The sequence below is a fragment of the Lynx rufus genome, unplaced genomic scaffold (assembly GCF_022079265.1).
Source record: "Lynx rufus isolate CCGP_SWC_20201006 ecotype Redwood Valley unplaced genomic scaffold, mLynRuf1.p SCAF_8, whole genome shotgun sequence".
Taxonomy (NCBI): domain Eukaryota; kingdom Metazoa; phylum Chordata; class Mammalia; order Carnivora; family Felidae; genus Lynx; species Lynx rufus.
Genome location: NW_025814896.1, coordinates 22893897 through 22918187, shown reverse-complemented (window position 1 = coordinate 22918187; position 24291 = coordinate 22893897). Strand labels below are relative to the sequence as shown.

Genomic DNA, 24291 nt, shown 5'->3' with positions numbered 1-24291 from the left:
CCATCTGTACTCTGGGCAGGGCTCTCCCACCACCTGTGCCCTGGTGCCAAGAGTCTGGAACCAGACCCGGTCTGCCCACCAGAAGGGGCTTTCTCTGTTTTCACCGAGCCAGACTGGAGATGCCAGCACAAGTACCTCCTGGCTGCCTTAATTTCAAGGTTCCCAAGGGCCTCCTTCCTTTCCAAGGGGGAGGCCCTCACAGACAGCCTTCCTGAGAGCTGGGGGAGAGGGGCTAGAGCTCCAGAAAAAGCAAGGTCTGAGGACAGCTGCTCCAGCAGTCACAAAGTCCACATAGTCACGTGTGCCACAGGCTACACTAGGTGGCAGGCAGGTACTGTACTGTGTTTTTTAAAACTTTGAATGAACTAACTCCACTTCAACATTTGAAGGTTTTATTATTATTATTTTTTAACTCCAGATTTCTGACTTCTCTCACCCAGGTCTCCACAAGCAGCTGTGGACCAGAGGAGTTAGATAACCAATCTCCTATAGACATTTGAACTTGTGACCCCCATTCTAGGTCAATCCACTTAGTTGACAGCTGGGGAAACCAAGGCCCGTAAAGGTTCAAGTCCGATGCCCACCACATCCAGTGTTGAGTCTAGAACCTGGTACCTTGGCCTCACAGAGCAGAGCTTTTCTGCACTGCCACTCTTCAAAGTAAGAAGCCTATTCCCTCCTCTATAAAACGTCAGTGATAATTGTCTCCCCTCCCAGGCCTATGTCTGGAACAAAGTAGCACCTGGCCAGGACTCACTCAGTAATGATTCTTTTAAATATGTACTTGTAATACGCCCTCACTGGAAAATGTTGCTGGAAGTGCTGCTTGCTTTCTTTCTCTGCCAGCTTTTAGGAATGGTTATTTTCAATTTCTGATACCCATTCCTTAGGGTTTATTGAGCTCTTATTACCACGGCCTCATTGCCCAACTTCAAGCAGACTTACTCAAGGTTTTACTTCACAACAGACTGTGTTCCTGTAGTGGGGGCGGGGGGGGGGGGCAGGGGCGGGGTGGGTGTGGGGGGGCTAACCAAAAGCTCAAGGCCCTGGTCCTGGGCATTAGATTCCAACTCAGAATCAGGAATAAATCATTCTTCCTTGAGCCTCAGTGTACCCAACTGTCAAATAGGGATTTGTTCATTTATTCAATAAATATTTCTAGAACCCAGCCATGTACTGGCCTGGTGCTGGGAAAGCATTGTAATTATACAAGATATTTAGGGTCTCTACCCTTAAGAACCTATGTTAGTCAGGAGCTCTTTCTGGTAGGAGAGAGACAAAAAACAAGTAAATCAGTTAGTTGGTTAACACTTGAATGAAAACAAATGGGGTTCTCAAAGCTGAAAGCTTTAGACAGGGTGGTCAGAGAGGTCCTCAGATCAAATGGGAAGGGGTAGACATGCAAAGATGAGGTGGGGATCATTTCAGGCCAGGAACAGCAGGTTCAAGGGCCCTCAGGTGGGCATGTGCCTGGAGTGTCTGAGGAAGAGCAAAGAGGCTAGTGCAGCAAGAGTAGAATGAGCAAGGGGAAAGTCTAGGAACTGAGGCTAGAGATGGGGATGGCAGGGGCCAGTTATTGTAGGCCAATGTGAGGAGTGTGCCTTCTATTCTTCATGGAGTGGGGAGCCTTTGAAGGCTTTAGAAAGGGAAGGAAGTAATCCAATTTGTACTTTAAAAAAATTCCTCAGGCTGCTGCTGTTGGGAGAGGGGCTGTGGGTGTGCTGAACCACTGACAAAGCAGGGAGGCCAGAGGGCAGAAGATGGAAACCTAGACCAAGCCGGGGGGATAGAGGGAAGCCAGTCTCTACAAAATGTGCTTTTGTAGGGGAGGGGCAAGGCCTTGCAGATGGAGGTGGGTGGTAAGGGGGGCGTTCCAAGGCTTCTGGAGTGTAATCGAGTGCATGAGGTCCTCTCTCTCAGAGAGCAAGGCCACTGTGGAGGAGGAAAGGATTCAGATTCATTCTGGAGGCTCTCAGCTTGAGATGGCCTTGGCAGTGCACATGGAGCTGACTGGTGCACTGGGCTATTGAGATAGGAGGTGATACGCCCTTCTGGCTGCTTTCAGGTCTGGTGCTGTGAAACCCTCCAACCATGGTCCAGTTTTGGGGGGACTTTATGAGGGCTGCTGTGGGTAGGAGGAAGATGCCACTGTTCCAAGTGGCCCCAGGAAGCAGAGGACCCTGTCTGAGAGGAGACAGCCCCCTCTTCAGCCTCCTTGCCTTGGTCCCTGTCTTCCCTTTACCAGTTACATTACCTGAATTCTACTTTACCAAGCTGTGCCCTGCCCACATCGGTCTTCACATGCCTTGGGGGCTGTCCTGCTCCTTTGCTCACAGAGGATGCCTTGATGTGAAGGCATTTCCTTGCCACTTGGTGACTATGGTCCATTCTTCTAGATCCAATCCGTCAGTCTTAATGTCTTCCTGACAGGCCCCCAGCTTGTTTCCCCAGGAGGTGATCATTCTCTCCTTAATCCAGAAACATTGGTAACAGTAGTTGCAGGGGCCCAGCTATGATTACAGAGCTTCCTGTCTCTCATCTGTTTGACTCCTACTCAGGGCATACTGGATATTGCATCCCATTTTCTGGGTAAAATAACTGATGTGCCCAAGGCTGCTCCTCCACATGACCCTTACCCGGTTAGTGCAGTGGGTGGGGGGCATAGGGTAATAGTCAACCTTCAGGCAGCCTGAGTTTAAGCCCCAGCCCCAGCTCTGCCTAGCTGGGGGGTGAGATAAGGCAAGTCATTTCGCCTCTCTGAGCCTCACCTGTAAAATGGGCAATGACGGAGCTACCTCACGTGTACCCATTTTGAGGCTTCAGTTGGCTAAGGTACCATCCATTCTCATTATTCATAGTAGTTATATTCATAAAATCTGACAAACACTGAATTAATGAATACTGAACCATTGCTCCTATGGGAAATAGAGGCCCTGCACATTTTCACCAACTAATCAGTACGTATATTGTTTTGTGTGTGTCTGTTTAAAGATACTTATTTAATGTACTGATGATTTATTAACACTGAATTGGCCAATAGCACTATAACTCACACCTGAACAAGGCTTATCTGCCACGCGTTTTCTCCATAGGCATATCACAGCCTTCTTGCACTCAGGAACGCTAGATAGCACTTCAGCACTATACTTGGGGGCATTTTAAATAGAGAATCACCAATAAAAAGTACAAAAATGGAAAAACATAGCACTAAATGGACCAGGAAACGGACACTTGTTTACAGTGTGAGAGCCGAAACAAGAAGGCAGAGTCACCTGTTCAACCTTAGCCGGGAACCTTGTGCATTGGGTGACTCAACTTTTCCTCTGTGCGTGTCTGAGAGTGACCGCAAACCCCCTGTGACTATTGATTTTGGGGTTACAAATAAATTTTATCAAGGAGGTGAATTCATAGTTACAGGAGGATTGACTATATGTGAAGAGTTTGCTCAGGCCAGGCTTAGTCAGTGCTCAGTGTAGGTCTGCTTTTAGTATTGGAACCATTACCCACAGGAGTGCATCCTGGTTTCTGGACAAGACTCCAAGGCAGGGCCAGGGCTCCCTGAGCTATGTGGCTTTGTCTTCCCCAGTGTACCGCCTTTGTGTCCTCTTGGCTCCTATGGGTTTTGGGATCTGAAACAGGTGTAGATTCCAGAGGCCTTGAATGCCCCCACTGAAGGGTTTGTTCCAAGTCCACTCACTGGGACTTGGCACCATTGAAAGGTTTCAAACCAAGTGATGATGTGACTGGACTTCTCAAATGGCCCGCCAGGGTGGAGGAGGTACTGGAAAGGCAGGACAGGAGGTTGGGGGACCAGGGAGGAGCGGTGTGGGTGGTCCAGGGGAGGCTGGCTCTAGGTCATGGGGAGAGGAACAGATAAGAAAGGCAGTTAGGAAGCACCTGGTTGTGGGGAGTGGTGGGGGGTTCCCAGGAGGATTTTGGGGGTAAGAGGTGCTGCCAGGCCCTCTTAGTGGAGTTTGAAATTAAAGTTTGACATTGCTGACTCTTGGGGCACAGTGAGAGAGGTGGCTTCCAGACTGACACAGTGGGAGAGTGGGGGTCACACGGGTTGTCAACAGGAAAGTGGCTCTGAGAGGGCAGTCTGTCCCTGATCCTGACCCAGCTGCTCAGAATTCCCTTCCAACTTCCCCGGCTTCTGGGGAAGAAACAGGGAAGAAGGGAGGAATTTGAGGCTGGTAAGGGAGAGCTTTGAGTTCTGTTTTTTACCATAGCACACAAATGAGTGGCCTGATTTAGCTGTGTGGTTTCACAGGTTGCTCATTGGTGAGAGAGGGAATGGGATCTTCTAGGCCCTCAGCCCTTCCTTTGACGAGCCCTTTCCTAAGCCTGGCAGAGCCAGCAAAGGGAGTTGAGGTGGCTCTGGCTCCAAGGCCAGCTCTGTCTGCTCACGTGGGGCTTAAGAGGGCCCCACTGCCTCTTCTGTGAAGCCTGCTGCCATAGCTCTCATGCTATCTGTGGCCCCCCACATCCACTCCTCTTCAGGAGTCTAGGCCTCTTCTTCAGCTCCCCTGCCAAGCTTGGACCCCTGGTTGCCTGCAACACAAGGGTTGTGCCAGGCCTCCAAGGCACTTGCAGTGGGGCTAACTTCCTGGGGTTGCTGCATCTATAACTCTTGGGAGATGGGAGTCACAGCCATTCCACTGAGTGTTTGAAGCTCTATTTGGCCATCTTATTACATCTTGATGTTAAAAAACACAATGTAGAAATAAATTCATTCTGTCCTGATAAGAGTTTGCTGGATAAAATCTTGAAGCAGAAGGCAGAAATGAGACAAAGGGAGCTTCTTCTTAGAAGAAACAAGGACTTGTGTGCTGTGGGGCAGGAGGCTGGGCTGGATGTCTGGGGCCGGGGGCAGGCTGCACGGAGGAGGCATTGCACAACTGGCTCCTGTCTAAGCCTGAGCTTGAGGGATTGGCATGGCCAAGCTGGGGGCAGGGAAGCACGTGGCCCCCGGGGGCAGTGGCTCAGTGTGCACACATTGCTGTGGCTCAGCAGGTATTTCACTCGGGGCCTTTGAAAATGTGTGTAAGGACCAGCTGGAGGAGATGATCACACTCAGGGGATGTTCACTCTCTAGCTTCCTGGGCTGAAAAGTTTTCCAGAGTGAGTGGATGAAAAAGTTGGACCTATGTGCTATGTTATTATAAACTATGGCATGTGGAATATCTCCCAGGGCCAGGAAGGGCCGCAGTCACATCTTGGAAGAGGCAATGCTGGCCAGGTCCCACATCTTGGGTCTCTGGGGCACTTGCCCCACCTCTAAAATTTAACTGGCAAATGATGACTGTGCACCGTCTGGGCTAGTAACACGCGTGGGACACACTCTCCGTCAGGGGCATGGCCACAGCCCTGAGTGCTCCAGGTGACCCACAGAGAGAGGAGGGGGGCAGACTGCCTGGGCCAGCAAGAGCGTTGGATGGAGGGACTGGCTGAAGGACCTGGAAAGGGATTCTGGTAGAATGAGCGCATGTGCAAAGGCTTGGGTGCATGCGGAGTGTGGTGTGTTTGGAAATGGGTGCATGTGGCTCTCTGAAGCTGGAGGGGCCATCCTAGGGGGTGGGGGGACAGGAGATGAAGCTACAGAGATGGGTGGTTGGGACTAGGCTTTAGAAAGGGCTCCAAATTTGGGAGGAGACAAGAACCTTGCATACTCCAGTGTTGGGAGCCTATAAGGGAGCCTTCACTAAGGCTAAGTAATCTTGATTTGGGGCAGCTGAAGGGTTTTTATAACAATGATGAGGTTCATTTTCTCATTCAACAAATATTATCGAGAGCTTTCTATAAAGCTTAAGGTGTTGCCCTGGGCCTGAGATATGACCCAATATGCCAAGACAGACAGAGTTCCCCCAGTCCCAAGGCTATAACCATCAACAAGTAAATGTCTAAATGAGCTGATGACAGATGTGACAGATGCTCGAATGGAGATGCTGGCCCATCTGAAAGCAGAGGAAAGTCAGAGGAGGCCTCTCTGAAGAAGTGGCATTTGAAATGTGAGGAGTGGAAGCTTTCCAGGTAGAAGGAGCAGCATGTGCAAGAGCCCCAAGGTGGGAAGAAGGGCAGTGACGGTGTTGCTAGAAGGGGCAGGGGCAGTTGTTGGCCTGTATTTCATGGCATTTCCCACTTGTGAAATGAGAGCTGTTCTGTACAGTTGGGTCCTATCCCCCTGCCCTGGGGAAAGACTGTGCACAGAGCTGAGGGATGCCTGCCACCCGGGGAGCCCCTGACAACCTGAAATCTTCCCTGTGAGTCACATTACTTATCTGGCTGTGACTTGTGCCCAGGAGACAAAAAAAAATCCAAGATAAGTTCACCTTTCCTCTTATCACACCTGGCCCGGCCTCTCGCTAGTTCACTTTCCCTCTAATGAGTGGCTGTCTCAGCCAGGGCTCAGGCCTCTGAGTACGTGTCAGCAGGACTCTGGACCTAGACAACCCTGAGCAGGAGGCTGGAGGGTCAGTCCTCTGTCCAAACTCCTGATTGTGGGCACCTCACTGTCTCCTGGTGGGGGTGCCTCTTCCACACAGATCCCTGCACACACTAACTTCTCCAGGCCAGTGGGAACTCCACCCCACAGATGGGGACAAGGACCCTGACTGGGGTCACACAGTCTTTGTCAGACTTAGAACCTACAGTTCTGGGTCTGCCGGGCACTGTTGGTCATTGGCTTCAACGAGCTGCTCTTAATGTCTGGCTCTTGCAGGAAAACTTTCCCCAGGGTTGTATAGAGAACCAGCCCAGCCTCTCCGACCAGTGACCTGGGGATAGTACCATTTTGGCTCACAACCCCCACCCTAGGCCTGGCTCACTGTGTACCACAAACTAGTAGCCATGCCAGCCCTGGGCTGAACCTTACCCTCTGTGACGTAGCCTATGTAATCCCTCCCTGTGGCCATCAAATTAGTATATGACAGAGCTGGGATCTGAACTCAGGCTTGTCTGGTTCCTTGCTGCCCTCTGGTTTCTGGCTCCTTATCATCAAGTGAATGGAATGACTCAAATGGTAGGATTTCAGGTAGTAGAGAGAAGGGATTCAGAGCAGGAATCTCTTCTTCATTCAATGATGGGAGGTTCCTCACCTGTCCTTGAGTAAGAGAACAAATGGGAAAATGGTTTGAGTTTGTCAAGGGCTGTGTGAATATGGTGTGCTATTTAGAACTCCTCCCCACCCACTGAACAGATGAGAGTACTGAAAAGTCCAGAGTGAGGCAGGCACTTTTGTGAGGAATTGCCAGGGCCTAGAAGCCAGGCTTCTGCCTTTAGTCTAGCCCTTCTTCCCCCGGCAGTCAGATCTCAACTTGGGCGTCCCCCTGCAGACAGGCTCCAGGGTCTAGCAGGATACTATGGGGCACAGTGATCAGTGAAGGCCCTAGACACCTGCAGCCCCAGCCTGGCAGAGAGGGGCCTGAAGACTGGGTAGCAGAATGAGGTAGGCTGTGCAGCCAAACAGATGTGGTTGCCACTTACTGTTAGCAACTCTGGGTGTTATCTGACCCTGAACCTCACATGCCCCTACTATAAAGTGGGCATAATCATATCCCCACTTTACAGAGTCACTGTGAGGTTTAAATTACAAAGCCATAAAACCGAGCACAGCTCAGTAAATGACCCACCTTGAGGCTGTGAGCCTGTGTGCACAGCCAGCTGAACACAGGAGCCCATCTTGCTTGAGCAGTCCTTTTCCTTCTCTGGCAGTACAAGAGAGGGTCATGTGCCTGTTGACCAAAGCGCCGCCCCCTGCTTGCTCTGCTGCCCATGTTCTTCTGCCCATGTGCCACATTTCTCAGGTGGGGTAGGCAGAGACTGGGTGTGTCTGGTGGGATCCCCAGGTTTTTTCAACGCCTCAGCAGGACTGGGAAATTCTGAACAGAGTAGGAATTGAGTGCTCCTGGTTCTGAGCTCCCAGAGCCCTCTGTCACCTCCAGACTCAGGCGTGAGGCATGGCTCCCAGCTCTGGGGCTCTTCTGCTGTGGCATCTGTTACTGTTCACTCATTTCATGGCTGTTTCTCTGCTGATGAGGCTCCTAGCTTTCCTGGAGTCTGTATAGGGCCTGGCCTAACACAAGTCTGTCAGATGAACTGACAGATGGAAGGGCTTTTTAAATTAAATTTTTATATTTAAGTAATTGTAATTTACATACAGTTGTAATAAATAATACAGAGGGATCCTATCTACTCTTTACCCAGTTTCCCTCAATGGTAAAATATTGCAAAATTAATATAATATCATAATGTATCAGAATATTGCATAGTATATCACAATACCAGAATACTGACATAGATACCATCCAGCCAATCTTACTGACTTCACCATTTTCCCTTTACTTGCTTTGTGTTTAGTGCTCAGCAGCTTCGTCGTGTGCAAGTTCACGGTCCACCTCCTGTTCTAATTCTTGGCACACAGAGGATCCTTCTTGTCACCCTTTTATAGCCACAACCATGTCCCTCCCTGCCTCTACATCACCCTCTGACCTGCATCTCCCTACCTGCCACTAATCTCCACATCTTTATAATCAGGTCATTTCAAGAATGTTTTGCAAATAGAACCATACAGTATGTAGCTTTTTGAGATTGCTTTTTTCACTTGGTATAATTCACTTGAGATTTGTCCAAGTTGTTGCTTATATTAGTAGCTGGTTCTTTTTTACCGATCAGGGGTATTCCACAGTCTGGATGTACCACAGACTGTTTAACCAGTCACTGAGGGGCATCTAGGTTGTTTCTAGTTTTGGGCTATGACAAATAAAGCTGTCATGAACACTCATGTATAAGTTTTTTTCTTGTGAACATGTTACCATTTCTATGGGATAAATAAATGCCCAAGAGTGCAACTGCTGGTTTGTAGAATAATTGCATATTTAGTTTTAAAGGAAACTGCCAGGGGGAGCAGATTCATGATCTTTGTGATCAAGAATTTGTGAGTTCAAGCCCCACATTGGATGTAGAGATTACTTAAAAATAGTCTTTTAGAAAAGAAAAGAAACTACCAAACCATTTTCCAGGGTGGTGGTACCATTTCACATTCCCACCAGCAACATATGAGTAATTCAGTTTCCCCACATCCTCACCAGCACTTAGTGTTGTCACTGTTTTTTAATTTAGCCATTCTGATATGGTTGTGTAGTGACATCTCATAGTGGCAGATGGATAGATTCTGCTGTGCCTTGCTCACGGCCCCTGTGGCACTGGGCCTGGTTTTGTGGGTTTCTGTTGGGCCCTCACCATGAACGGTAGCACCTTGAAAGCAGAGCTCAAAGTCACTCATCTGACTCCCACTCCTAGTCCCAGTTTGTTTTAGTCCTCATGGGGGAAACAGCATTTAGAGTTACGATGCTGAGAAAAGCCCCAGGATCTGACCCAGCCCCTCACAGCAAGTAGCTACTGCTGTTTCAACAGCACCTTCTGTTTCAGACAAAAAGTTGAGCATGTAAGAAGCCAGCTGTGGGCCTTTACTGTGGGCCAGTCCCAGGCCAGGCTGGAATGGGATTCAGAGATGACCCCAGCCCCCACCATGGTAGGGCCTGGTTCCCTGAATCATGGTGGAGAATGGGGAATTGGACCAGGTATGGTGGACTATTGAGGGAGGCAGACTGGTATATGGGGTTTTCACATAATGAGGAGATGGTGGGAATAGCAAGATGGGAGTAGGGTTAGCTGGACCCTAAAGGATGTATTGGTCTTTGACCAGATAGAAAGGGGGCATCCAAGCAAAGGGAAGGTAAAAAAGGAAAAGACCAGCAGGAACAGTAGGTCTGTCCGAGAGCTTGAGGAGGGAGCAAGGTTAACATTCTTTAGCACTCCTGACCTCTGTATCACTGTCACCACATCCCCTGCCACTGGGTCAGGCTCTTTCACAGCCCGTGGCACCATGAACTTTATGATCTAGTCCATGCCCCAGCTGGATAATACCTTTGTGTGTGACTATGAGGTGGAGGATGTCATTGGTCCATGTTGGCATTCCCAGCTAGACCTGGCCTTGGACTAGTAGAAGAGTGGGCAGGGCCTATGTCTGTCTGTCTTGGTCACTGCTGTGTCAGACCCCCATTCTCCTGCTCCACAAATCCTTCCTGAGGGAATAGCCAAGGCCAGAGCTAGGGCCAGGTCAGGTGGGGCCTCAGACTTGAAAGGGGTTCCAAAGGTTTGGGACCTTACCTTCTCCTTGCCCTCCTCTCTTCTATCTGCAGGTTCATCATGTCTAGTGGCTTATAAGAAGACCCCACCACCGGTCCCTCCACGTACCACGTCAAAACCCTTCATCTCTGTCACAGTCCAGAGCAGCACCGAGTCTGCCCAGGACACCTACCTGGACAGCCAGGACCACAAGAGTGAGGTGACAAGCCAGTCGGGCCTCAGCAACTCGTCAGACAGCCTGGACAGCAGTACCCGACCGCCCAGTGTGACACGGGGTGGAGTCATCCCAGCCCCTGAGGCCCCGGAGCCACCCGCAAAACATGCAGCTCTGAAGAGTGAACAAGGGACGCTGACCAGCTCTGAATCCCACCCTGAGGCCATCCCCAAAAGGAAACTGTCATCTATAGGAATACAAGTAGGGGTCCCTTTCACACTCTTATGTCCTCAGCCCACCCTGTGCACCTGCCTGCGTGTAATTACATCTGGTGGAGGCCCACTAGGTCTCCTGGGCAAAGTGGTTTGTCTCTTTTGGAGGGTTGGCTCCAAGTGGCCTAACCAAATTCCACCCATAGCCATGCCTTCCTTACGTTTGCCCACATGTTGCAATCTGTAGCCGTGGGCATGTGTCCCTGTTTCTCCAGTGGGTCATCCCAGTCAATGTAGTTACACTCAGCCAGCCATCTCCTGTCCACTGTTCACCTGTCTGTCTGTCTGTCCACTCCACCCTTTGCCCTGCCAGCCAACGCGTGGGAGGTGGGACTGGCCTAACAGTTCTCTAATCCAAGGTCAGCTCGGGTGCGGAGGCCGCAGCCCCGCTTGGCAGCGGGAGCAGCATGGAGCCTAGACGTCGATGGGCCTGGGGCCCAGGACCCAGGGCCCTTGAGCCATGGGGGTTGCTTGAGGGGAACTTTACCCAGAGCCTTCTCGGGCCTGGGGGACAGGTAGGTGGTTTGAGGCACCAGGCCCATGTCAGGTTGAGAAGTGTGATGCTGGTCCTGAGGTCTCCCTCCATGGGAAAGGATCCAGGCAGATATTTCCCCAGGACCAAGTGGCCAAAGCCAGCAGACCCTCCTGGAAGCCAAACTCCCTGTCCACCCACAGCAGGACAGGGTGTACCAGCTCCCCTCTACTGCTTCACAGCACCTCCTGTACACATCAGACCACAGTAATCTGTCTTGTCAGCTGAGCTGGGGAAACTTGAGCCCTGCTTTGCAGATTCAAGAGTTGCTCTCAGTCCAGAGTGCAAGGACTCCACCTGCCCTGACTGAGCCTCCAGACTAAAGTGGAACACACTCAGGGCACGGAAGAAGGAAAGTGGCTACAGTGAGCATTGAGCTTGGGGAAGGTGGAGCCCTCAAGGAGGTCAGGGTGGTGTGCGTTGTGGCTTAGGGCTGGAAGGGTTCTCCCATTTCCCCAGCTGCCTCTGATAACTGGATGTGGCCGAGTGGATGGCAGAGGGCTAGAATGCCAAAAGAACTTGGGACACAAGGGAGACTGAATGGGTTCCAACCAGAGAAAAACTCATTAGCCAGTTTCTTGCACTTGCCTGGGCTTCAGTTTCCCCACATGTACAGGAACAGAGTTGTCCGGGAGATTAACGTTTTCTGGGCTCCTTCATAAGGGGTTCAAGTCCCTGCCCTGTGCAGCTGCTCCAGGAGGGATTCTGAGGGACATAGAAAGTAGCCTAGTCTCTTGGTCTTAACCACGCAGGGTCTTTGGGCAGCCCCATCCTCTCCCTGGCCAAACCAGATACTCCAGTCTTTTCAGAAGGTCTTAGTCTCACTGTTGGTTCCTTTCGTCCAGAAATTTACCTGGGGATGAGCATCCTAGCTCTTGGGCCTTCCCCTTCCCTGGTTTCACCCCCACCTGTTCCAAGCTCTTGTCGCAGCTCTTTGAGATTGGTGATGCTGTACTCCCTGAGCTGGCACCTGCTGAAGGAGAAATGCAGTTGCATCCCCGTGGCGAGGAGGAGCCTGGCGCCCAACCCTCTGCCACTTCTGTGAAGCCAAGAGATTGGGAGTCCCCAATTTCCAAGGATACCCTGACAACCCTTATCCCATCCCTTGGTACCTCAAGCCCTAGGTCAAGTGTGGATTCTCCCTCATCCATGAGCAATGATGGAAGGGCCGGCCTGGCTGCTCCACGTCCATGCAGCTTTGTCCCAAAGAAGAAAGGCAGATTCGGGGCATCACTGCTGCCGTGTTTCCTTCCACTTCACGGGAGTGGAGAAAAAGCACTAGCTTTGCACTTGGGCCTGTCCCTGGCCCTTTCTGCTGCTCCCCAGGCCCACCCACTGCTGAAAGTAACCTCAGCCATTGAGGCCCAGGGACTGCATCCTGTAGCGTCCTGGGACCTTATTGGCTATTGCCTTGGGGGCAGTTTTCAAATCCAGAACCGATGTCCAAGGTTTGGCCCTAGTACAGGCGCCTCCAGCCTGCCCTTCAGCTGCAGGGTTGGGGAGTGATCTTTGCCTCAAGACAGCCCCCAGCTTCGACTACACCAGATAACGGCTGTGGCTTTGTGTGTGTGTGTGTGTGTTTTCTTTCTCTTTCGTCGTCCTTCTTTTTTTTCTTCTCTTTGATGCGTGTAAAGGAGAGGACTAGAAGGAACGGTTCCCACCTCTCGGAGGACAACGGACCCAAAGCAATCGATGTGATGGCACCCTCCTCAGAGTAGGGAAAGCCAGTCATCTCCACCCCATCCCACCTCCCGCCCACCCACCCGCCCGCTCCACGCGAATGAGCAGTGCCCGGCTTAACTGGGTCCAGCCTCGGGCCCACGTGCAGTGTCCGCATGCCTCGTGTCTGTCTGTCCTTCTGCGTCGTCCCACTAATGTGAATTTCAGCAGCAAGTGTGGTGTTTGTTTTTTATTTTTGTCTTTGTCTCCGTGCCGTTGCTGTCGTTGTCCTTCAATAAGGTTGACTGCATTCAGCCAGTGCCAAAAGAGGAGCCCAGTCCCGCTACCAAATTCCAGTCCATCGGGGTTCAGGTAGAGGACGACTGGCGGTAAGTCGCATAGAGGCGGTGGCTGCCTCTCCCTCTCCTCCCCTTCCCTCTGCTCTCACCTCTCCTGCTCTCCCTAACCCACTTCTCCTTGCTGGATTTCTGATAACCAAGCTGGGTTTGGGGTTTGGGCAGTGGCCCAGGCACTGGAGGCTGGGCAGGCAGGCGGGCGGGCCCATGAGCGCTTGCTCTATGAGATCAATTGGCCCACGGGGGGCCGCAGCCGGCAGAGACACGGCCCAGCACCCCAATGTTGGTGGTCTTCTGGCCCCCACTGCAGTAAACAGGCAACCTTATGACCTTGTCCATGTGTGTGTGTGCGCGTGTGGGCGCGGGTGGGGCAAGGGCTGAGCAGAGAATGAGGCAGGGGCTGTGGGACCCGCTTCAGGCGCATGGTGAGCAGACGATGCATCCGTTTCTCTGTCTCCCGTGTGTCCGGGTCGGGGTGGCCTCTGGTCTCTGGCCCTCTTGGTGACTCTCACCCCTTCCTGTCCCCACCCCACTCCACCCCCCTGCCCCCTCCCAGAAGCAGCGCCCCCTCTCACAGCATGTCCTCCCGACGGGACACCGACTCAGATACCCAGGATGCCAACGACTCAAGCTGTAAGTCATCTGAGAGGAGCCTCCCGGACTGTACCCCACACCCCAACTCCATCAGCATCGATGCCGGCCCTCGGCAGGTCCCCAAGATTGCCCAGATCAAGCGCAACCTCTCCTATGGAGACAACAGCGACCCTGCCCTAGAGGCATCCTCGCTGCCCCCGCCTGACCCCTGGCTCGAGACCTCCTCCAGCTCCCCGGCAGAGCCAGCACAGCCAGGGGCGTGCCGCCGGGACGGCTACTGGTTCTTGAAACTACTTCAGGCAGAAACAGAGCGGCTGGAGGGCTGGTGCTGCCAGATGGACAAGGAGACCAAAGAGAACAACCTCTCTGAAGAAGGTGAGTGCTGCAGGGATGGGCCCCGGGCTGGAGAGAAAGGTGCACAGCCTCGGAGCCTCCAAGTGGGAAAGGCCTCAGTTTCTCTTCTTGAGTCAGCTGTGAGCTCTCCTCTTATTTCCATTCTTTCCTCCCTTCTGTCTATCTACCTAAGCTGAGCTTTCTCAAGGAAGGGTGTACAGGCTGTGGGCTTGAATCCCAGCCCTTCCCTTCCTAGTGAAGTGACCTTAGTCAAGTGCCTCCGAACCCTCCGTTTCATCTATGTAATGTAGAGCTACTCCTGCCTTCTCTGGGGGTATTTGTGAGGATTGAAGGTGGCAGTGCATGTAAAGGGCCCGAAGACGTGTGGGACACAGAAAGTTGGTACCATGCTTATGTCTTAAACAGCTCCTTATTGAGTGCCTACTGTATGCCAGGCACCAAGGATCTAACCATGGGCCTCAGCAGGGTGTGAGGAACTGTGAATGGGTGAAATAGAAGCCATCTACTTCTCTACTTCTGTTTCTCTCTATCCATGCCTCTTTCCAAAAATCCCTCTAGGAAATGAGTTCCGGAAAGAGCTAAAAATATGTAGGGAGCCTAGATTCACAGGTGGTTGTTAGCAGGAGAGAGGTGGCCCCTGGGAAGCTCCAGGCCGTGGCCCCAGCAGCTACACTGTGCCCTGACTTGGTTCAGTCAAAGCTCATCCTCCAAGAGAGCCCCTCTACAGAACATGCAGGAAAGACAGGTCTCCAGAGTATCCAGAAAGGATGAAGTCAGCATCCCACTGATACCTGATGGCGTGGAGCCTGAGGAGGGTACCCTTGGATGGGTCTGTATCCATAGACCTTTAGGCCAGTTCCCAGGTTTTAATGTCACACCTGCTGCTGCACAGGGAACTGTTGTGAGCTGTGTACTTACTAACTTTGCACAGTAAGAGTATTTAACAAATCAGAATGGAGCCAAGGACCAGAGAGTGCACTGAAATACTTCTAATAGGAACCATCCAGCCCACTGCCTGACCTCAGACTTCTCTGCTTGCAGCTGTCGGTAGCTGTACATCCTGGTATTTGCCTTCCTATTGCTTTTTTTCTTTTAAATGTGATTACCTCTTAATTCTCAAATCAGTCATCGTCATGTATTGATTTCCTGCTTATAAGAGGTGAGTAGTTAGCTGTATCACCTCTGCCTCCTGTGCCCCACCCTGCATGTCTTACATCACAGTTTTGGCTTAAGTAACCACCAGTGTATTTGTTTACTGTAAGCATGTAAATATTATTGTTCACTGCAGAGCCTAATACTATATTATGGTTTAATTTCCTTTTCTTACACACTTTATTTTTCCTAGAATAAATGATTGCCCCATCTTTTTTATACACTTCATTTTCTAAGTTCTTATTTGTAATGTTTTACACACTCCACCAGATCTGCCAGCCTTCGTCAGTATTATTTTTCAGATATGCAGACAGATAATCTCATGATTTCATATTTTTCCTAGTGCACTTCTGTCCTCTGTTCTGATCTGGCTAGGTTACTCTCTGGGCCTGCTGCCTCACTGCTATCCAGAAACTTCCCTTTTCATCACCTGGGACTGCCCTTGGCCGCTGTCCCATGGGGGACACCCTGCTTTCCAGACCACGTGGCCTTCTGCTTTCTTGGCATAATCCCTCAATTTTGCTGGAACACACACCTTTAGTTCGAGATAAATTTTTGGCAACTGCATGTCTTCATTCAGACCTCACACGGTTTGGCTGAGTATAAAGTTGAAAATAACAAATTATATATGTAATGTATATGTATATGTTTGTATATATAACATATATACGTATAAAAATGAAGTTGAAACAATTTTCTCTCAGGATCTTTAAGGCTATATTGTGTTTAGCTTCTGTTACTTGTGCTGAAAAGTTTGATGCATTCTAATTTTCAGTCCTTTGTGTGTTTTTACTATGGAAGCTGTTAGGCTCTTTGCTTGACCTCTCTTGTGAAATTTCTCAGTGCTGTGCTGTGGAATGGGACTTTGTACAGGAATGTACTGTGCCCATAGTTGATAGCCCCTTTCAATATGAAGATGCAGGTCTTTTGTTTCTGAGCAACAGCCTTGCATTAATTCTTAAAAATAATTTCCTTGCTTTCATTTGTTCTGTTTTCTCCAAAATTTGTGTCACTTAGATGTTGGACCTGCTGGATTGAGCCTCAGTCTCTGATCTTTTCTTCCTCATATCTTTTGGTTATCTTTCTGTAAGGCTCTTTCTTTTTTTCTTTTCCATGCTATAACATCTTTATTGATAAATAATTTGCATGCCATGAAATTCACCCATTCACCCTTTTATTTTTTATTTTTTGAGAGAGCAAGAGTGAGTGCATGTGCACACACATGAGCGGGAGAAGGGCACAGAGAGAGAATCCCAAGCAGGCTTCATGATCACAGATCCCAACATGGGGCTTGACCCCACAACCCTGGGATCATGACCTGAGCCACAATCAAGAGTTAGACGTTTAACTGACTGAGCCACCTAGGCGGTAACACCCTTTCAAAGTGTACAGTTCAATGGCAGTTAGTACACTCAGTGTTGTACAACCGTCACTGTTAATTTCAGAACATTTTCGTCACTCCAAAAAGAAACACTGTAACTATTACTAGTCACTCTTGGTTCCTGCCACTTTCTCAGCTCTTAGCAACCACAATTCTGTCTCGGTGGATTTGCCCATTCTGGACACTTTTATAAACGGAATCATACACTATCTGGTCTTTTGTGTCTGGCTTATGTTTTGTATAACATTTTTAAGGTTCACTCAAGTTGTAGCAGTATCAGCACTTCATTCCCTATTGCTGAATAATATTCCATTTTATGGGTATACTTCATTTTTTATACATTTCATCTGTTGATGGACATTTGGGTTTTTTCCACACTTCAGCTAGTATCAGTAATGTTGCTGTCAACACCATGTATAAGTTTTTGTGTGGAAGTATGTTCATTTCTTTTAGATATATGCCCAGGAGTAGAATTGCTAGATCATATGGAAACTCCGTGTTTAACTTTCTGAGGAACGTGCCAAATGATTTTCCACAGTGGCTGCACCACTTAACATTCCCACCAATGGTATATGAGGATTCCAATTTATCCATATCCTCACCAACACTTGCAATTATTGGTCTTTTTTTTTTTTTTTTTTTTAAGTTTATTTATTGAGAGAGGGCACAAGCAGGGAGGGGCAGAGAGAGAGGAAAGAGAGAATCCCAGGCAGGCTCTGCACTGTCAGCCTGATGCAGGGCTTGAACTTGCAAACTGCAAGATCATGAACTGAGCCGAAACCAAGAGTCAGACACTTGACCGACTGAGCCATCCAGGCACCCTGCAACTACTGGTCTTTTTGAATCTAGCCATCCTCGTGAGCGTGAAGTAGTATGTCATTATGGTTTTAATTTGCATCTCCACGATGGCTAATATTGTCCAGCATCTTTGAATATGCCTTGTGGCTATTTGTATATTTTTGTTTGAGAACTCTATGGAGATGGGGACATTTTCCTGACTTGATCTCCAAACTCCGTCCGTCACATGTTTACTGTGGCCATCCATACAACAGGTCATTCTACTGTTCTTTTTCATGATATTTTGTCCTTTTTTTATGCATAGAGTGTCTCCTGCCCCTGCGAGACCTACATATATAAATGTAAGTTTTCCTGGGACCCTGTGCTCTGTCCTTTAGGTTCCGTCTTTGTATTTGTCTTTTTGTTTTGATGTTTCCTGGAACGTCCAGTCGTCTTGGTTATTTCTATTTAAAAGTGAGGAACTGATGTAGGAGTAGGAGGTTATGTGCTGGTATGTTAGTAATATATGATAGTAACATCACAGATGAAGAAATAATTATTTAAGCATCAGGATGTAAAGACTCTAACAGAAAGGTAAAAGCCATCATGAATAATACTGTGTTCAAGTCTTCTGTGTATAGATAGATGTAGGAGTGGAATGGTTGGATCATATTTGTCATTTTTTATTATGGTAAAATATACGTAACAAAAAGTTTGCCATTTTAACCACTTTTTTAAAATGTTTATTTATTTATTTTTGAGAGAGAGTGAGGGAGAAGGAGAATCCCAAGCAGACTCTGCGCTGTCAGCACAAAGCCCAACATTGAACTCACCAACCTTGAGACCATGACCTGAGTCAAAATCAAGAGTCGGACGCTTAACCAACTGAACCACCTAGATGGCTTTAACCACTTTTAAGTGTACAATTCAGTGTCATTACTTACATTCACAATGTCGCACATCATCAGTATTTATTCCCAGAACTTTCTCACCACCCCAAACAGAAATTCTGTACCCATTAAGCAATAACTACCCATTGCGCTCCCCACAGCCCCTGGTGACTTCTAATCTGATTTCTCTATGAATTTGCCTATTTGAGATATTTCATATAAGTGGGATGTTGCAGTATTTGTCCTTTTGTGTTTGGCATGTTTTCAAAGTTCATCCATGTTGTAGCATATATCAGAACCCTTTTAAAGCTGAATAAGATTTCCACTGTGTATAAATACCACATTTTGTTTTTCCACTTAACTGTTGATGGACACTTGGGTTAGTTCCCCCTTTCAGCTACTGAGAATAGTGCTGCAGTGAATACTGGCAAGCAAGTATCTGTTTCAGTCAGTTTGCAGTTCTCTCAGGTATATACTTAGGAGTGGGATTGCTGGGTGACCTATGTTTACAGCTTGCTGAGGAACCGCCATACTGATTTCCACAGTGGCTGCACCAATTTACATTCCCACCACCAATGCACAAAGGTTCCAATTTCTCCACATCCTTGTTAACACTTGTTAGTTTTCATCTCTTAAAAAAATAGCCATTCTAGTAGGTATAAAGTAGTAGCTCATTGTCATTTTGATTTGCATTTCCGTAATGATGCTGAGCATCTTTTCATGTTCTTATTGATCATCATTTGGGTATCTTCTTTGGAGAAAAATCTATTCAGTTCCTTTGCCCATTTGTTAATTGGGCAGTCTTTTTCTTGTTGAGTTGCAAGAGTTCTTTATGTAATTTTTGAATAATAGGCATTTATTAAATATGTGATTTGCAAATATTTTCTCCCATTCGGTAAGCTGTCTTTTCATTTTCTTGATAGTATCATTTGATACACAATAGTTTTTAATTCTGACCTGGTCCTATTTATTTTTCTTTCATTGCTGTGCTTTCACTTATTTAAAAAATTTTTTTAATGTTTTTTTTCTTTTTTTTTTTTTTTTTTTAATTTTTTTTTTTTTCAACGTTTATTTATTTTTGCGACAGAGAGAGACAGAGCATGAACGGGGGAGGGGCAGAGAGAGAGGGAGACACAGAATCGGAAACAGGTTCCAGGCTCTGAGCCGTCAGCCCAGAGCCCGACGCGGGGCTCGAACTCACGGACCGCGAGATCGTGACCTGGCTGAAGTCGGACGCTTAACCGACTGCGCCACCCAGGCGCCCCGTTTTTTTTTTTCTTTTTAAAAAAATTTTTAAATTTTAATTTTTTCTTTTTCCTTAATTTTTGAAATTCACATCTAAATTAGCATATGGTGCAACAATGATTTCAGGAGTAGATTCCTTAATGCCCCTTACCCATTTAGCCCATCCCCCCCTCCCACAATCCCTCCAGTAACCCTCTGTTTGTTCTCCATATTTAAGTCTCTTATATTTTGTCCCCCTCCCTGTTTTTATATTATTTTTGCTTCCCTTCCCTTGTGTTCATCTGTTCTGTGTATTAAAGTCCTCATATGAGCGAAGTCATATGATGTTTGTCTTTCTCTGACTGACTAATTTTGCTTAGCATAATACCCTCTAGTTCCATCCACGTAGTTGCAAATGGCAAGATTTCATTCTTTTTGATTGCCGAGTAATCCTCCAGTGTATGTATGTGTATATATAGACATACACCACATCTTCTTTATCCATTCATCCATCGATGGACATTTGGACCCCTTCCATGCTTTGGCTATTGTTGATAGTGCTGCTGTAAACATTGGGGTGCATGTGCCCCTTCAAAACAGCATACCTGTATCACTTGGATAAATACCTAGTAGTGCAATTGCTGGGTCATAGGGTAGTTCTGTTTTTAATTTTTTGAGGAACCTCCAGACTTTTCCATGGTGGCTGTACCAGCAGTGCAAAAGAGATCCTCTCTCTCCACATCCTCGGCAACATCTATTGTTGCCTGAGTTGTTAATGTTAGCCATTCTGACAGGTGTAAGGTGGTATCTCATTGTGGTTTTGATTTGTATTTCCTGGATGATGAGTGATGTTGAGCATTTTTTCATGTGTCTGTTCGCCATCTGGATGTCATCTTTGGAGAAGTGTCTCTTCATGCCTTTTGCCCATTTCTTCACTGGATTACTTGTTTTTTGGGTGTTGAGTTTGATAAGTTCTTTATAGATTTTTGGATACTAACCCTTTATCTGATATGTTGTTTGCAAGTATCTTTTCCCATTCCATCGGTTGCCTTTTAGTTTTGCTGATTGTTTCCTTTGCTATGCAGAAGCTTTTTATTTTGATGAGGTCCCAATAGTTCATTTTTGCTTTTGTTTCCCTTTCCTCTGGAGACGTGTTGAGTAAGCAGTTGCTGTGGCCAAGATCAAAGAGGTTTTTGCCTGCTTTCTCCTCAAGGATTTTGATGGCTTCCTGTCTTACATTGAGGTCTTTCATCCCTTTTGAGTTTATTTTTGTGTATGGTGTAAGAAAGTGGTCCAGGCTCATTTTTCTACATGTCGCTGTCCAGTCTTCCCAGCACCACTTGCTGAAGAGACTGTCTTTATTCCATTGGATACTCTTTCCTGCTTTGTCAAAGATTAGTTGGCCATATGTTTGTGGGTCCATTTCTGGGTTTTCTATTCTGTTCCATTGATCTGAGTGTCTGTTTTTGTGCCAAATGTTTATTTTTGAGAGAGAGAATGACAGAGTGCTAGTGGGGTGGGCACAGGGGACACAGAATCTGAAGCAGGCTCCAGGCTCTGAGCTGTCAGCAAAGAGCCTGATGTGGGGCTTGAACTCACAGACCACGAGATCATGACCTAAGCCAAAGTCAGACCCCTAACTGACTGAGCCACCCAGGTATCCCTACTTATTTTTAAAGGTATGAATATATATTAATTTAATAAAAATTAAAATTAGGATAAGAAGACGGAAGCGCTGAGAAACTAACTGGCAGCTCTGCCTGGGCAGGGCTTGTTGAAAGGTAGGCTTCTATGGACACCTAAGAAAATTGGTTTTAAATAACATACAGTAAAAATTACATCAAATAATAAAGGAAGCCAATTATATTAATATAGTCATCAAAATGTGTACTTCTTTCTTAAGGCATTAAATAACAATGTAGCAGTGAGTCTAATTATTAGAGTTTCAAAGTACTGATGACAGGAAACATTATTTCAAGATAACTGTGACAGCTATAATGTGATATGAAATTATCTGTGATTTCTATTGGTGACAAAGTGACAGGTACTGCTTACAATAAAGTGGACTCATTGTCCATCTGAGTTTAAGGACATTGTGCTGTAGAGGGTGACTGGGTGACCAGCTGGCTCTTTCCTTAGGGGAAGACCTTGAAATGTTAGTACTCTTTCTCTGCAGTCCTTCTTCAGAGACAAATCTGGTTTCTCTAAGAGGCAATATTTTCTTTCATACATATAACATTTACCACCTTAATCGTTTATATTCTTTTATTATTTTTTTCAATGTTTCAAGTTTTTATTTAAATTCTAGTTAGTTAACATGTAGTGTAATATTAGTTTCAGGAATAGAATTTATTGCTTCATTAGCCATCTTTATTTTATTTATTTTTTTATGTTTTTAAATGTTTGTTTATTTTTGAGAGAGAGACAATGCACAAGCAGGGGAGGGGAAAAGAAGGAAGGAGACACAGAATCTGAAGCAGGCTCCAGGCTCCAGACAGTCCACAAGAGTCCAATGCGGAGCTCGAACTCATGAACTGTGAGATCATGATCTGAGCTGAAGACGCTTAACTGACTGAGCCACCCAGGCACCCCTCATTAACCATTTTTAAATGTACAGTTCAAGAGCACCTGGCTGGCTCACTTGGTGGAGCAGTGCTGACTTGTGATCTCAGGGTTGTGAGTTCAAACCCTACATTGGGGATGCAGCTTATTTAAAAATAAAATCGTAAAAAAAATAATAATAATAAATAGCAGCATCTGGGTGGCTCAGTTGGCTAAGTGTCAAACTCTTGGTTTCTGCTCAGGTCATAATCTCACGGTTCATGAGTTTGAGCCCCACAACGGGCTCTGCACTCATAGTGTGGAGCCTGCTTAGGGTTCGTTCTCCCTCTCTCTCTCTCTCTCTCTCCCTCCCTCCCTCCCTCCCCCCAAAATAAATAATTTTTTAAAAATAAATGCACACTTCAGTGTTATTAAATACATTCATAGTGTTGTACAGCCATCACCACCATCCATCCCTGTAATGCTTTTTATCTTGCAAAACGTTTCAGTTTTTACTCATTGAACGATAATAACTCCTTATTCTCCCTTCCCCCTCAAGTCTCAGGCAACCATTATTATACTTTCTGTCTTTATGTTCCGAATACTCTAAGCACCTCATAAAAGTGGAATCACACAGTATTTATCTTTTTTGATTGGTTTGTTTCACTTAGCATTAATGTCCCCAGAGTTCATCCATGTTATAGCATATCTCAGAACATCATTCCTTTTTATGACCGAACAATACTCCATTATGCATACGCCACATTTCACTTATGCATTCATCCATCAGTAGATATTTGGATTGCTTCCATGTTTCAGCTACTGTGAGTAATGAATTCCGCTGTGAACATGGGTGTCCAAATACCTCAAGTCCTTGCCTTTCAGTTCTTTTGTTTTTTTTTTTTTTTTTTTTTTTTTTTTAAATTTTTTTTTAACGTTTATTTATTTTTGAGACAGAGAGAGACAGAGCATGAACGGGGGGAGGGGCAGAGAGAGAGGGAGACACAGAATCAGAAACAGGCTCCAGGCTCTGAGCCATCAGCCCAGAGCCTGACGCGGGGCTCGAACTCACGGACCGTGAGATCGTGACCTGGCTGAAGTCGGACGCTTAACCAACTGCGCCACCCAGGCGCCCCGGTCAGTTCTTTTGAATATATACCCAGAAGTAGAGTTGCTGGATCATATGGTAATTCTATTTTTAATTTTTCATAGTCACTGTATCATTTTACATTCCCACCAGCAGTGCTCAAGTGTTCGAATTTCTCCACATCCTTGCCAACACTTGCTATTTCCTGTTTTTTTTTTTTTTTTTTATCATAGCCATCCTAATGGGTGTGAGGTGGTATCTTATTATAGTTTTGACTTGCATTTCCCTAATTATTAGTGATTTTGAGCATTTCTTTATGTGCTTATTGGCCATTCACCTATCTTCTTTGGAGAAATGTCCATTGAAGTCCTTTGCCCATTTTTTTTTTTTTACATTTTTTTAAATGTTTATTTATTATTGAGAGACAGAGAGAAACAGAGAATGAGCATGGGAGGGGCAGAGAGAGGAGGAGACACAGAATCCGAAGCAGGCTCCAGGCTCTGAGCTGTCAGCACAGATCCCGACGCAGGGCTTGAACTCACAAACCTGATACCATGACCTGAGCCAAAACTGAGAGTCAGATGCTTAACCGACTGAGCCACCCAGGGGCCCCTATATATTCTAAGTATTAATTCTTTACCCAGATATATCATTTGCAAGTATTTTATCCCCTTCTGTGGGTTCTCTTTTTACTCTATGGATAATGACTTTTAATGCACAAAATTTTAAGTTTTTATGAAGTCCAGTTTGTTTTTTCTTTTGTTACATGTGCCTTTCATGTCAGAGCCAAGAAATCACTGCAAATCCAATTTCCTGAAGCTTTTGTGCTGTTTTTTTTTTTAAGAATTTTTCTGTTGAAAAAAGGTCTTACATTTAGTTCCTTGATCCATTTTGAGTTAATTTTTGCATATGGTATTAGATACTTTTCCATGTGGATATCCAGTTTTCCCAGCACCATCTGTTGAAAGGACTGTCCTTTCCCATTTGTCTTGGTACTCTCGTCAAAAATCTTTTGATCTTATATGCAAGCGTTTATATCAAAGCTGTCTATTTTATTCCATTGACTATAGGTCTGTCTTTATGCCAATACCACTGTTTTAATCTCTGTGGCTTTGTAGCAGGTTTTGAAATCAAGAAGTAGGAGTCCTTCCATTTTGTTCTTTTTCAAGATT

At 46.8% G+C, this 24291-nt stretch overlaps 1 protein-coding gene across 5 annotated transcripts in view; it reads left to right on the top strand.

Moving 5' to 3' along the window:
* The window catches only part of DLGAP4 (DLG associated protein 4), an 86055-nt gene that overhangs the window by 41369 nt on the left and 20395 nt on the right, over positions 1-24291 (top strand). For 4 of the 5 annotated variants that reach the window (XM_047068081.1, XM_047068080.1, XM_047068079.1 and 1 more), the window contains 3 exons: positions 10200-10561; positions 13064-13152; positions 13676-14088. In XM_047068081.1, coding sequence (XP_046924037.1) covers positions 10200-10561; positions 13064-13152; positions 13676-14088 — 864 coding nt within the window. Of the gene's footprint in view, positions 1-10199; positions 10562-12738; positions 12819-13063; positions 13153-13675; positions 14089-24291 lie in introns of all 5 variants that reach the window. The other variant, XM_047068082.1, reaches the window with a different exon arrangement.